General features: G+C 43.4%; 1 protein-coding gene across 1 annotated transcript in view; it reads left to right on the top strand.

Moving 5' to 3' along the window:
* mgat5b (alpha-1,6-mannosylglycoprotein 6-beta-N-acetylglucosaminyltransferase B) overlaps window positions 1–15,114 on the top strand; it is a 51,649-nt gene that overhangs the window by 17,809 nt on the left and 18,726 nt on the right. The window contains exons 4-8 of the mRNA XM_031861991.1: window positions 2,940–3,049; window positions 4,579–4,652; window positions 5,654–5,821; window positions 6,873–7,037; window positions 10,768–10,937. Of these exons, the coding sequence (XP_031717851.1) occupies window positions 2,940–3,049; window positions 4,579–4,652; window positions 5,654–5,821; window positions 6,873–7,037; window positions 10,768–10,937 (687 nt within the window). The remainder of the gene's footprint in view (window positions 1–2,939; window positions 3,050–4,578; window positions 4,653–5,653; window positions 5,822–6,872; window positions 7,038–10,767; window positions 10,938–15,114) is intronic.

Raw genomic sequence — 15,114 nt, 5'->3', positions numbered from 1 at the left:
TGTGTGTGGTCTGCGGTTGCCTTGGCAACAGACCTTTCCTCATATACCCGCACCTGCTCTGGGTTTGAGGAGAGGAGGAAGCTCCCTCCTGTTTTCTTCCTTTGCTGTTGGTTTCGCTGCTGGACATCACCTCCCCTCTGCCTCACAGCCGGGGAAATATCTCTCTTCCGAAAGGCACTTCAGTGGAGGCGGCACCGCCTCACACACGAGTAATGAAACCACCTCTGATAATAAATTGAAAGATATTGTAATAAGATATGAAGTTTATAATTCGTCTGGCCGCGGTGTAACTGCTGTTGACACCGAATGATGAACAATGACAGAAGAGGTGCGACGCCTCACCTGACCTGCTTTTTCAACAGCCCCGGGGGAAATATGTGTTGCGCTCCGGCCAAAACACTGCATTTATTTTTATCGGCAGTCTAATATTACACAGAATTAAATTTTGTCTACAAAATGCCCCGTGGATTCACTCTGTCATATTGTTTTTACAATCATTTAATTGGCCTCTCGGGGACTGAACTGGAGAATGTTACAGTGACAAAAGGCCAAACAGTTGTAAAACTGACTTGGTGGTGAAGATGCATCTCTTGCTCGCTTCGTTTTTTACCTCCGATGATTAAAAAACTCTGCATGGCTTAAGGTCAGGCGGTTGACCCTGGAGATTACTGGTGAGAGCTTAAGGCAGGAACAAGTTTGCCCACCTGGTATGTCGTTAAAAAAGTGATTAGGCTGTCCTCTTGCTCTTCAACAGCTGATAGCCGCTCCAGTGTAAATACGGGATGGTTCTGACCACTGTCTGCACAAGTGAAAGCTTCTGTGCCACTGCATGATAATTACAAGTGTGTGTGTGTGTGTCTGTGTGTGTACTTTACTCTTGTGTGTGTAATTGGCAATTCATTTGTGCTGACCTGCTAGTCTAAAGTATAGATGAGAAGATTTGGCTACCACTTGCCTCCTGGGCACCACATGGAAAAATTAAATTGCGGTTTAGGTTATTATGTTAAGTTATGCACATAAGCACAGTTAGATTGCTTTACCCTGCCGCACTCGCAGAAATGCAATCCGAGTTTTACTGCTTGCTCTCAGAACCACTGTTCCAATAGTTTCCTGAGTTTCCATGTTCAGAGCTCTTTAATGACTTGTGTAATTTCCAGAAATTACAGACTACTACACAGCAAGAGAGCTCATTAAAATAATTCACTTGCGTGTTTGGTTTCATGTCGAACAAGGCAGCGATACAGCAGTTCCATGATGATGATGATGAATGCTGGTTGATTATAACGAAGGCAGCACACACCATTGAAGTCATGTGTTGCAGTGCAAAGATTTGAGGTTAAGATTTACTTTTCTCTTGGTTCTCTTGATGTTGTGCAGAGACAAGGATCTCGCTGAGAAGCACTTTGAATGGGTTTCACCAGTAACTGCAAGTTATTATGCAGAGTTCAACTAGCAAGTGTGTATGCATACAGATCATCGCTGTACTTTCTCTCTAAACACTAAAAGTACCCCAACTCTAGATTCAAATATCACACGTAAAATAACACCATTAACAACGTATTTTTTTATATATATACAAAAGATACCGCTGCAGGATTGTACAGAAGTTTCTAACACTAGTTTGTGGTGCTGAAAGAATAAGTTGATTGATTAATTAGTCAACTGGTGGAAAATTAATTGCCAGCAATTTTAGTAATTATTCATGAAGTAAAAATGACAAACATCTGCTGATTACTTTTGTTTGTAAATTAATTAATAAACTTTTGAGCTTTGGACGTATGTGAGACGAAACAAGCAATTTCAAATGTGACGAATGTTTTCCTCAAATAATTGATAGATCAATGGATAATCGCAATAATTATTTGTGGCTGGAGCTACAACAATTCGTCAATTAATTAATTACTGTGGATAACCGGAGCAAATACTCAAGGAGTTGTATAACAGATTAGTCTTTTAATTAATATTTCAAGCAAAGCTAGCAGAACATTGGCTCCAGGTTCTTAAATGTGAACATTTTCTGCTTTTCTTATTTTCTGTGGCAGTGAACTGACAGTAATGGTTCAGTCTCTACTAGCTTCATGAAGAGTTGCACCGACATCACACCGCTGCACACAAAGCAGATATCTGACGTGTCAACCGGACTTTTCTAACTTTCTTTTTTTTCCTTTCGGACCCCAACAGGAAAAAGATTTTATTTCTCTGAGGTTGTTCTCAAGAACATTTAATAATTCATTGCATAAATCCATTAAGCATTAATGGAGGTGTTGCAGCAAATGTGAAAACTCTTGAAAGCTCTTTCTTTTGAAGTTTCATTTGTTCCATGGAAAGATAACATTTGGTGAGATGACGTCTCTTCACCTTTGGTGTTTGCAGCTCATAGAGCAGATATAGCAGCAGGTGTCGGAATGTATTCTGATGAACTTAGGCTCTAGTGTCAGATGAAACTTTAACTACGATTGCTCTTGCTCTGCTTCTCATAGACACGGTACAAATTTCTCAGAACTATAACACTGCATACACAGTATATTGTAAAACCATTGTCTTCTCTTTATCTCCTTTTGTGTTGTAAATGTTGCTTCCTGATTGTTTTGCCACCAGCTTTCAGGTCACAGAGGTCAAGTGCTTTAAAACACATTCGCTAACAACCTAATTGTCTTCTTGTTTTCATCACTCCCAGGGACCCGCTTTAATATGCCAAGTTACTTTTCTATCTTAACGAATGAATTATCTGTCGGTGTTTTAAAAGCTTTTTCCATTTCAAGCCTCAAGTTCGAGAGAATTAGCATCAGTGGGAAAACAACAAATACAGCGGAATGAAAGGGAGCTATAAAAGAGAAAGTGTCTTGCTTGCAGGTTAAAGATAATTCAGGTTATAACAAGATTGTTTGTTGTGGAATCATTGTAGATATCCTCTTTCTCTTTGTGACATGTGTGATCAGGATCCAGCCTATAGGGCTAGTGGAGCGGATTCAGGCCATAGCCCAGAACATGTCTGACATGGCAGTGAGGGTGGAGCAGATCCTACAGCGCAGCATGGCCAGCAGCAGAGGTACGATTCAAAACACACACTCGCACACCTGGAGAATACCAAATAGAGCTTTAACCCCTCAGATGAATCCCCCCTGTTCATTTCAAATCCATCCAATCTGAAGACACTTTTCCCCTCCTGCCCACGTAAAGCCCGACCGTCAAGCCTCGATCCTGCCCAACACTTGAATGCATGATTTATGTCTAAGATGTGCACTCTCTGGTTGATCATATAGAACCTGACAGACCTTATTCATGGCACATTACCCGTTCAAATGGCAAGCCGGTGTTTGTGTCAGGGCGCAGGAGCAGCACGGTGCTCCATTGTTGCTGCCGTATCATAACAACACGACTACAGGATGTTTAAATCATGATGATAAATTACTGCCTAGTTAATGGGATCTGGGCCTGTCAGCTTTCTTTATTAGCCTCCACTCTCAATTTCTTTATTGGGGAGCGGAAAAGAAATCAGACAGCACGATTTAATTCACGATTCAATTCCCCTCCTGTATCCGCTACATTGCACTTTATAACTGAAAGCTATTCGCTCTCACTCTCTCATTAATATGTATCCGATAATTCTCCTGTTGTCATAATGTCTGATATCATTTAAATAAGGCTTATGTGACACCTGGCTAAGTTTTGACAGCAGCAGGCAGGAGCACTTTTTCATCCTGAGAGTTCTGCCATCATCATGATAATCAGACAGAATGGCTGGCAAATTATTTGTCTGTGATTGTGCTCTTCAACGCTTGGCAGGATGCTGGCGGAGGAGCTGGAACTGCTCCTTTAATTAGACTCACTAGAGCCGGGCTTCGAGGAGAAGAAAGACGGGAAAGGGAGAGGAGAGGCAGTGACAGCAGCAGAAAGAGACAGGAAAGATGGGATGAGAAGGAAAAGGGAGCAAAGAAGACATGGTGTGGTGGTGGGGGGGGGGTCTAGTCTATGTATAGTAAATCCGGTGAGGTGGAACAGAGACTTGGCCATTCAGCAGGGGGAGGCCAAGCTTTTACAGGAGCTTGTTAGCTATCACTACTCTCTAATTTATCTCTGCTCATCCCAAAGGCTGGAGGATGTGTGCTGTAATGCTAAAGACAAACAGAGGAAAAGCCCAGGAGAAGCACTGTTAATCCATGTTTGATCAAAATGAGCGCTGTTCAGTCTCGAGAGGTCCAAGGCTAGTGGTAATTATACATGTGCATTTCATGGAGCTCGGTGATGCATTCACAAATTAAACCTCATATATAATAAAATCTAATATCTTGACAGAATTTCGAGATAATGGAATAAAAAATTGATGCTTTGATTCGATCGACCAAAGAACAAAAAACACTGCAGATATTTTGTTTCTTGCCAGCTTGTTTTTATGACCTTCCTCTTTGTGTTTGACTTTTGTGTTTGTGCACTGAAACTGAACAGGAAAACAAAAAAACAATGCAGCCTTTTTGTTGATTTGTGCCGGTGTCTGGTGTGTGTGGTCTTTTTGTTGGAGCCTGTGTGTGTGTGTGTAGGCTTTGATACATACTCTGTGTGTTTCTGTTCTCCATGCAGTCAGGGAAGGAACGTTAGGACAATGTGAGACTCCTAAAGATCCCCGTTATCCAGACTGCCCCAGCAAGATGGATGTAAGTATTCACACTGTCTCTCACTTAAGTCCAAACTATTTCACACAGAGAGCGAATATCTCATTGTCCTTCACTGGGGACTCATCTTGGTGCAACATCAATTTTGTATAATAAGACAAGAGGACGTATAAAGGCTCCTTTGTGGGGAACAGCTTGTCTGAGCGACAACAAAAAAACTGAATATAAAAAAGAATAAAAACTAAATATGGTTTTTGCCACAGCAGTGTGTACAATATAAGCATAAACAATAAAGCATGTCCAAAGTGTGCTTCTTACTCCTAACGTGTGGATATCAAAGAAGAAAAGTGTGTAAAATATGCGCCTTCTCTTAAATATAGAGCTGAGCTAAAACTAGTGCTGGGCACATCGCTCTTCGTTCTTAGTATCACAATCATGTTTATGCATGAAGTAGGCCTCCATAAATATGCCAGTCAGTCCCTCACCCTAATATGTGAATGCATTATACGCACATACTCATTTGAAACGGTTCTAGTTTGCGTGGATCGTAAAGGCCACCTGCTTTAGTTCAACCTCAGTTTTCAGGCGTTTTTTGAACAGAAAGTGGTTTTCTGTTCCGTCAGCAAAAAAACAGAAGCACCTCTACCCTGGAGGGGGACATGTTTGCACAGTTTAAGTACCCTGCCTGCTTCCTCCCCTTGGATGTCCACTCTTTGCAGCCTACAGTGCATGTCAGAAAATGAGTTGACCGTAGCACCAAAAACAAATCCTGCCCCGTCTAACATCTTTATCACTGCGCTAGATGACCTCGTCGTGCTGTTTTTATTGACTCCACCTGTGAGCGGGAAGCCATGAAAACTTTTAAACTGACTTCAAATACCAATTATTTGGGGTACTTGACCACAGAGCATCAAAGGTTCATGTAAGCGGACACAAGGGATGCATGTTAAAGCAGCCTTTTGTCAATTGTAAGGGTTTGCTGATATCCACATTGTGAGCGATAGTATTTTAGAGAGACAAGAGTTTGGGCTTTTGTCTTCCAGTGGATGCGGGCTCGTTGGACCTCAGACCCTTGCTATGCCTTTTATGGTGTGGACGGCTCAGACTGCTCCTTCCTGGCCTACCTGAGCGAGGTTGAGTGGTTCTGCCCCCCACTGGCCTGGAGGAACCAGACTGCCACACCCACCTTGAAGCCTCCACCCAAGAAACAGGTAACACAACATCTCCTCATCATTCAGTTATCATTCAGCTAGCTGAAGGGGAGAAATAGGAACGTTCTGTTGTCCTATACAGGGCAACAGTTTGATGTAAAGGTAAAATTATTACAGCCAACTGCACACCGTCTCTCACGGGGCGCTGGCTGTCATTCACAGTTTTCATTGCCGTTTGCCTTTCTGCATCATTTACTTTTTATTTTCAGCATCGACACATGATGCATTGTGCTGCTTACCATCAGTCCTCAAGGTCTGTCCCACTGTTAGCCCCCCCCCATCCCCCTCACCTTCTCCCCAGAGTAATGTACAGCCTGCAGGACGGGCCCTGATGTGATTTCACTATGCAGTTCTAACTTCTGCTCTAATTGCCAGCCTGCATTCACTGACACTAATCCCAGGGCTTCCCTTGAGTACTCTGCATTTTGCCGTGCCGCACACAACTCGCTCTTGAGGGCGATAATTCACCTGCGTCGGGAGAGAACAGTGCAGCTCTGCATATTGATTTTGTCTTTGAGAGAATCTCCGCCTCTTTTATGGCGTACGTGTATTCGAGGGAGGCAGACGGTCTGTGTTTGTGTGCGTCACTTTTCTCTTCTGTACATTTCTAAGTCCTCTGTGCTCCCTCATGCAGTTACTCCATTGATTAATACTCGCACGCTGTTATTGGGATGCGGCGCAGTGATTAATAGTGGGCAGACGAGGAGGTGTAAAATGAGAGCAGACTATTTATGAGGATGATCCAGGAATCCCTCAGGCAACCTGTCTGAGAGGCCTAGCCCCGGGGCTCTAACAGATAACAGGATAGGACGGGCTCTCTGTGCTATATACAGTCTCCTCTAATGAAAAGGGTTACACTTTGTCAGTATCCCACCTCCGATCTCCTGATATTCAGATTTATAAATACCTGTTTTTTTAGTATTTGCTGGTGTAGAACGTCTGTACAAGGCCTACAGAAAATAAATTCAGCACTGGCTCATGAAAAGAACACGTCAGAAGTTCTCTACATTTCTGATTCTTTCCAGTGACTTTGACTTCTCCTATCATCTAGGCTGTGCTCCAGTGTGACATCGGGGCTCTGCTGGAGCAGGTGGGCACCGGGAAAGAGTCACTGAGCTTCATGAAGAGACGCATACGAAGGATGGCGGCACAGTGGGCCTCCGCCGCTCGACGGCTGGATGACAAGCTCCGCAACCACTGGAGAGAGCAGAAAAGGGTGACTATATACGAGGCACACGTGAATATGCTTCTGCACACACTGGAGGATGAAAGTGTGGGATGAGAGAATGAGTCTGTGTTGCGGTTTCATCTTTTCAAAGCCTTGTGGTTGCAAACAGACTGCGGATGACGAGCCAGTAAAAAGTTCTTTTCTACAGATTTTCTTTCTTGTTTTTTTCTGTAACTCTGGAAACATATTCCTTGGCTCCAAATTTAGGCATTACACAGAGAGAGAAAAAAAACCTCTTAGATCAGGATGTTTTGGATCAAACATCAGAAAGCCAGACAGTCCTTTAATGCCCACATGCTAGGCTGCTAAGTGATCAAAACACCAGTGAGTTTATCGGACTAACGTCTTCTTTTATCTTAAGCTACTTGCGTGAATCGCAGAATGTTGAGTAACAGACATCGTAGACGATGCAGATTTGCTCCTGGCGGGCATTGATTGGCTTTCATGCTGTTTCATCACTGACATTTACAGAGACACAAAGTGTCAAAGAGCACTTCCTCCTGGAACAGACGTTTGATGAAATGACATTAGACCCCTCCTGGCGTGTATTTTAAAATGTGTGCAGCTTTGAGTGCTGTTCTCCACCCTATGCACTCTACACCCACATTCGTATACAACATAAGGTTCCACTGCCTGACACGTGGGATCATTTACGCTGTCGAACATATGACTAACTGTAAAAATCTTGGCGCGCATAACAGCATCATCGTAGCAACACACTATGTTTATACCCACGCGATAGGTGAGCAATAAATGAGACATTCGGTAATAAAGATGGAGACCTTCATATCTGTTGAACACATGTGAAAAGTACTGTATGTATTAGCCAGAGAATATACAGTAATCATATTCATGATGTATACGGTATCTCTACTGTCCACTTTTACTCATCAAGTTCAGTTTACTGGTCTCGATGAGCTCACAGTGAGGTCAACAGGGTTATCTGGGCTAAAGACTTTATTTTAACAGACTAACTGGAGAGATAGGGTCAGAAAGAAGTGGGTAATGAACCCTTTGCTAAGTCACGCCCCTCAGACGCAGGCTCTCAGACTCAGAAACAGTTGTACATCCTGGATACAACCTTCAAACCAGAAGGCAAACCTCCAAGTCTGAGAAGTTAAGCCAATGAGGAAGTGCCTTAAACTTTCGATTCCTCTGGTTATAAGTCTGATTGTATAGAGGTCTATGAGAAACTGACCCTACTTCTCACTGGATTTGTTATGGAGTCCCATTTAGAGTAAATTCAACATGCAGCGTATGCTTTAGGGATTGGCGACCTTGTGATTGAGAGGTCGCTACTGCAGCGTTGTCCGGTTGAGGAGTTGTCAGTTTTTGTCTTTGAATTTCAAAGTCGCTCATTTAAGTGTTAAATTCAGTTATCAAAGTCAGCACCCCAGTAGAAACATACTGTATACTCAACACATGCTAACAGCACTGCAGGGAGGAAATGTACAGTAACCTTATAATTTCATATGTATAAATTATTCATTAAACAGAAACACAACCTTACCTGTACTGGGGCATTTCATGTTTCTTTTGCTTGAAGCCTCATTCATGTCTAACATATGTGACTCATTTACATGCATGTCTCAAAGGAGTATAGACCAGTGTCATTATGTTTCATTCTGATAGTGAAGAGGCAGAGGACTGTATTCATCAGTTTCACCAAATCGTTTCAGAAACTGTGAATAGTTCTCTACAAATCCCTCTGTAGCTGAAAACCGGCTTAAGACTCAAAAAGCTTTAACGAAACAAAAGGGATAATAATAGACATTCTTTTGTAGCGTTTTGCTTTGTGTAAACAAGCTGACAGTATCCTGGCATGTGTATGTTTCTTCTTTTTAACGTTTTCAGTTGGATAAATCAAAGCCCGTTCTGTTAATAACAATCCACTCTTCCAAAATGACCAACCAGACCCTGCAGGCTCGGCTTCAATCGCTGAAACAGAAATACAGAAAATAGAAAGATTTGTAGAGAAGAGAAATATTTTGTGGAACGTATCCTGCCAGCTTGTCTGTTTTTTCTACTTCCTGTTCTGCCTGGCTGTTCTGAGTGTGCACTTTATGACCCATATTCAGCTCCTAATGCTCTTTACCTGCTATCTTTGTGATGTTTGAGTTATGAATCATCAGTATTGTGTTGGTTTTATCAGGTTGTACTCTTAACTGGAAGCACAATGAGTTGAACATGATGGCGGGGTAAAGTGCAATGCGAATGTCAGTCTGCGGGCTGGGTAGCTAATGATATCGCTCAGTTCATTAAACGACATGTACTGTAAATATACCTGCAATCGTCACTTGGATCCATTTCGATGTCGGTGCCGTCCCTACTCTTCGGTACCACCGCTAGAAACAAACTGTTTGCCCAAGGCTGGGAAGCTGAAGCCAAAGTGTGTTTACTTTGTCTCTGGTTCTCCTGCTGGTGCCGGTATGGGAAAAAACTTACCAGGAGTGAGACACTATTTCTGGGTAAAACAGATTTTCGACACAAGACTTGTTCTCAGCCTGCCAGCTGCTGTCAAACACAGACCTCCTCCCCTTTAGGCCCTTTAGACTTTATTTTATTTGGACTGCAAGGGTGACTAAACGTCATTACATTTGAACCTTCAGGAGGACTTGTAACAGTATTTGTACTGTATGTGAGCACTGTGTATTTTCTATTTTTATCAAATTGAATAAGCTATTCCCTTCCCCTCCTTCGCTAAACGGAGAAATCTGCCCGACCACATTTGTCATGGTTGTTCTGGCGGTGAGTTTTACATCTGACACGTGGGACTCATACATGTGTACAGCGCTGCAGGCTAAACAGCTTTGTGGCTCACACACCGTTGCGTCAGCGCTGTGGGAGACGACATTTTGTAATGTATTGGTATTTGTATCAGAACTGAAAAAAGAAAATATGGAGAAGTTTCTAGTTATTGGCTTTTAAGTCTGAAAAGCACCCATTTGAAAACCAATTTAGCCGAGTCGGATACATACAGACCAGTCAGTGAAACAGGGGGAAAGTCTTTTTAATATACAGTAGTATAGTTCAAGGGAAATGTGATAGCATATTTGTTTTTTTTTCTGTTTGCCATTTGGACTAAGGACGGGGAACGACTGTCTGTCTAAACAGCTGTGGAAGTGAGAGAACTCACTGTCACGCCTTTAAACAAATAGTTGAATCAATGTGTGGTCTAGTAGATGAATAAAATGGAAAGTTTTTTTTCAAGAAAAAAAAATCTAATTTCATTACATATTTAACAGCCTGGAAGTTCCATCCTTCCCCATCAGCAATTAAACCGCTGGTGCATCGTTCTGCATATCAATTAGCTCTCCGCAAGTCAATTTTCATTTCAACTCTGTGCACAGTTGATTGTAATTCTTCAGAATTGCGTAGTGTGGCTTTGCTGTCACTCTGCTTTCTCGCTTTCATTGGAAACTCAATTATATTTAAAATCACCGATCCATGACAAATATTTGAAATTATTCCCATTTGAATAAAGCATTTGTGAAAGTTGCTCCCACAAAATCTCAGTTAGTCACCGAACAAAACTAGAGGTTGTCTGAATATAAAAATCTAAAAGAGTGATGGAAATAATGACTTGTTCTCGACAATAACAAGTGCAGAAAGGGTTCAACAAAAATGCCCACGTTGCATTAACAGAACACAATGCTGGCGTGCGCTGCACTCTTCTCTTGCCTTGACTTTATTTTATTTTTTATCATTCTGCATTCAGATTCTAGTCCATGTGGGCTTTCTGACAGAGGAGTCTGGGGATGTTTTCAGTCCCAAAGTGCTGAAGGGGGGTCCTCTGGGCGAGATGGTGCAGTGGGCCGACATCCTCGCAGCCCTCCATGTGCTGGGACACGACCTCAAGATCTCGGTTTCTCTCAAGGAGCTGCACGGGTGAGTTTAGATTTGATTTATTCCTCTCTGTTGTTTTTCAAGCTGTAGGCAGAACTGCTGCAGTCAATGTACAATACTCAGCTTTGTGTGGCGATGTTTCTCACATCCATATTTAATGTGAGATTCTGTGGGGGTATCGGTGCAGGAATCATCCGTTGGTTTATGATTTATTCGTATTATTTATTGTTGAATAAAAATGCTTTGTTTTCCATTCTGCGCACTCTGCGAGGGATCGGCAGCCGTTGCTCTCACACACCGTTTTCGATCACCTTTGGCCACACAGATAAGCTATCTCTCCTTCCTGCAGAGTGCTGTTTCAGCCTGAGGGCTTGACAGCATCTCTACAGTTTGTGCACCTCCTTCCTGCCGCAGCTCGCCCGCTGCAGAGTAATAACGGGCTTGTCGCTTGCCATCACAAACACAAGTGCTTCTACCAGTTGACACACACACTCGCACATGTGTTTGCACAAAGTGCCATCCAATCAGGCCGGCGAGATGGTTACATCTAAAAATACTATTGATTGTCACACTGGCGAGGTGCGAGAGTTCAGACGGGTCCGGTCCTGTCTCGGACATTTTCTCGCCGTCGTGATCTTTCAGAGCGGCTCCGGCTTCACGCTGGCTGGTCAGGAAAATGACCGTGAACAAGATGGGATTTTCTGTCGATTCTTTTTCTGCCAGCGGGTGACGTGGAGCCGAGGCAGATTGGCTGATGATAATGGCCGCTTGTTATTGAGCACTGTATCCATTGCTGTGGGCGAGAGGTAAGGGCATTGATGAGTTTGAGCTGTCCTTTGATCTCAGATGTGTGAAGAAAAGCTGCCTTGATAATTATAGACCTGGGAGGTCAGCGAGCTGGGTAAGTCGCCGCAGTGAGAATGCTTCCGCTAACCGTGCTATTATTTACCCCACTATTTATATCAGGCTCAGACAATAGTCGCTCTCCCCTCGAAACACAACCCAGTGTACATATCCCACTCTTTTCATGGCCATCTTCAATTGGCCAGCTAATGGTAGATGCTGAACATCCATAAATCCCTTTCCTGTGACTATTAGCGAATATAAAAAGGGAAAATTTCTCTCCATCCCTTACTCTCCCACGCGCTATCAAATTGACGGATCATTATGTGGGTTGTGCTCCTACAGATTCCCTCAGGCTTGTATCTATTTACATTTCCTGCTCTTCACTTTTCTACCCAGGCTTCCCACTAAACCGCCCGCTGTGGTTCTTACGTGGACAGGATAGTTGATATGTTTAGCGTTTTCTCCGACAGACAGATTAGTCACAACGGGAGCTTAGCTCTGGTGGGAGTCAAGCTGTTGGTTTGCATCACATAATTGCCTCTAATTGGCAACCTTCATTCTCTGCGATGGCTTCACTGAGTATTCACTTTGGCTGGCGTCTTTGAAATCAGTTATGCTCACACATCCCGCCTTCAGCCAGTCTTGTCCATTCCAGATCCTGCAGATGCTCTGCTGAGGTGCCGTCTGTGAATAAACAGGTCACAGTCTTTCCTCTTTCCTCACACTCTTTTTTTTTTTTACAATGCGACCTCGGTCTGAACAGTCATCGGAATTCATGCGACTTTTACGTCGCTCTAGATCGACATTGGTGCGCTGTGAAGCCGTTCAGGTCACAATCCCAGCACGCCAAGCTTTGGCTCTGCATTCACAGAAGTAGCAGCCATTGCTCCATAGAAAGCCACAGCTGAATATTGTCTTTCTTTCACCTCGTCCTCGTTATCGTCTACTCACGACTTTGCTGGTTTCAACTTTGCAGCAAATTGTAAATTACAGTGTAAACGTGGACTTCAGTGGCCTCCGTGTTTACGTCCGACAGCGTGCTGAATCAGCACCGTGACCGTTTCATACTGGAATCTGATACTGGCTACTGGTTAGTGAACTGGTTGACTGAAGAATTCAGCAGAGAAGAAGGAAGATCCACGTAAAGGGAGAGCAGTAACAGAGGCTCAAGAGAGGAAGCACAGTCCTGGTTTACTGTAATTGAGGTGGAGACTGAAGCGACTGTGACATCACTTCTGTCAGGAACACCGGCACACCGAGGAGGGAGGCCCTTCGGCGGTTTGCAGGGCGGCAAAGACAGCTGTCACTTCCGCTTGGGGATCTCAGAGCGACGTGGGTAATTAGCCGGCAACAGAGCATGGCGCCTCAACACCTGAGGAGCAGTGGATGAGGGGGAGGACGGAGTGAGAAAACAGAGGGAGAGGATTAGGAGGGAAGTTCTGTTAGCAAGCAGAGCGGAGAAGCAATGCTCGCACACACTGCCACCTAGTAGTGTTGTGATCCCGAGATGGTTCTCGCAGTCTCTCTGCCTTCTCAGTCTTACTCGTGCTCATCTAGTTCCACTGTTTTTACACGCTATTGTATCTCTGGCTCTGGTTTAACATGCACGTTGTGAGTGCTGCTGTGTGCGTAGCCATTTTGTTCCTCTATATATGTTGCCCTTAAGGCTGTCCTTTAGTTTTTACAAATTTTCACAGAAACACTTTTTTTAATGACCAGACAGGTTTAAACACATTTTCCCACGGATTCCCTACTCACCCAAAATAGTTATTGTTTTCTGCAGCATACATAAGGACTTTGTTTACCGCACTTTAAGACAATGAGGCGCTCTTGTGATGTTGACAGCTCAGAAAGTGCTTCAACAAAATGAAGAGAGAAGACAAATGAGCTGCTGACAACACAAAAGCAGTACAACATCTGAGTTTACCCCTCTTAAATGCACATATATTTCTGAAGATAATGAGCACAAGTTACTGAATACATTAACATAATGTAAGGCTGTCATAGCGACCATGTGCGAGCTGAGATGGAGCCATGCTGCGCATCAAAGTGGCCCATCAGCTGTCTCTGATCACAACAGCGTCAACGTCTGAGTTTTTCTCTCCTGTTATCCTTCAGTCTCAAGTGGTCGATTAGCATGCCAGACTCTGCTCCCTCTGGCAGGCCGGCTTCACACACATCAGCTCTCCTCTCTGTCGTTCCCCTCTCACCGCGAGGCCGCCTTGCTGACCTCATATGTACCTGTAAATGTGCCTCAGCCAATTCCCCTCACTGTTGGACATGTGCACCCTGTAATGCAGTGACTAAGGGGTCTCTAACACTCTTTTGTCTGACTCTCTCCCTTTTCCCCAAACTGGTGAGCTGCCATGGTGCCAGTGGCCAGCTGTGAAACAGAGAAATTGTGCCCGATGGTTGTCAAATGGTTTCTGGAAATTTATGCGTCTTGCACCTTTGTTCCTCTTTTTGCAGTCGACCTCTCACAACTTATTTCTCCATTTTAAAGGCTGAGCAGGTCATTAAAACAGATGGTTTTCTTCTGTAGAGCTCACTTTCATACTGTTAGAATAAAAATAAAAGCTGATTTTATCCTTCTCACAATTCTTGTCTGAGTAGCCGGAGCCTGAGCTTATGTTTAAGAGCCAAATCCAGTGTCGTCCAAAACCTGTTAAAAGCACAATTGGAAAATTGGAAATTGTACACAGTGACATAATCCTTCATTCTAAAGGACACGGCCAGTGTGATCTCTTCTGAAACAACTCTGTAATTGCATTTTTGATATTTGAAGAGGAGCTCTGTCTTGTTGACATCGTCGAGCGTGCTCATGGACGTGTTTATCCTGCTGAGAGGAATAAACTACATTTTCATCACAGTAGACCAAACAACACCAATATACCAATCGATGAGCATGGCTCTTTAATGTGTGTTTAATCGTTTTTAGAGGACAATGGAGCTGTAAATCATGGCTACAGTTCTTGTTAGTGGGATACATTCATTGCTGGTTGTTGTCTTTTTATGGGATTTGTTGATCATGATCAAAAGATTAAATAATGCCAGCCTGCGTGTGCATCTGTGAATGATAGTTGTTTGTGCCTGCTTGTGTATGCGTACTTTATAATGTATGTGTGCTTGTGTGTTACATAAGTGTGTACTCCCATTTCCAGACTCCTGGCTCCTTAATGCACTTTAATCCCTTTATTCTTCCCTTAAAGTTTGCCCGGATTTGCATATATCCAATTAAACCTCTGAACAGCAGCAGCTTCAGTGGATCAGTGAGGAGCAGAGTCGCGTACAGTCACTGTAATACATCTGTAAGGGGGGGGGGGGGGGGGGAGAGAAAAAAAAAAAAAAAACAAAAAGAAAAAAAAAAAGGAAA

Source organism: Anarrhichthys ocellatus, unplaced genomic scaffold (genome assembly GCF_004355925.1).
Source record: "Anarrhichthys ocellatus isolate YVR2014 unplaced genomic scaffold, GSC_Weel_1.0 scaffold26, whole genome shotgun sequence".
Taxonomy (NCBI): Eukaryota; Metazoa; Chordata; class Actinopteri; order Perciformes; family Anarhichadidae; genus Anarrhichthys; species Anarrhichthys ocellatus.
The sequence above is the reverse complement of the archived record's forward strand: the minus strand, read 5'-3'. Positions and strand labels throughout refer to the sequence as shown.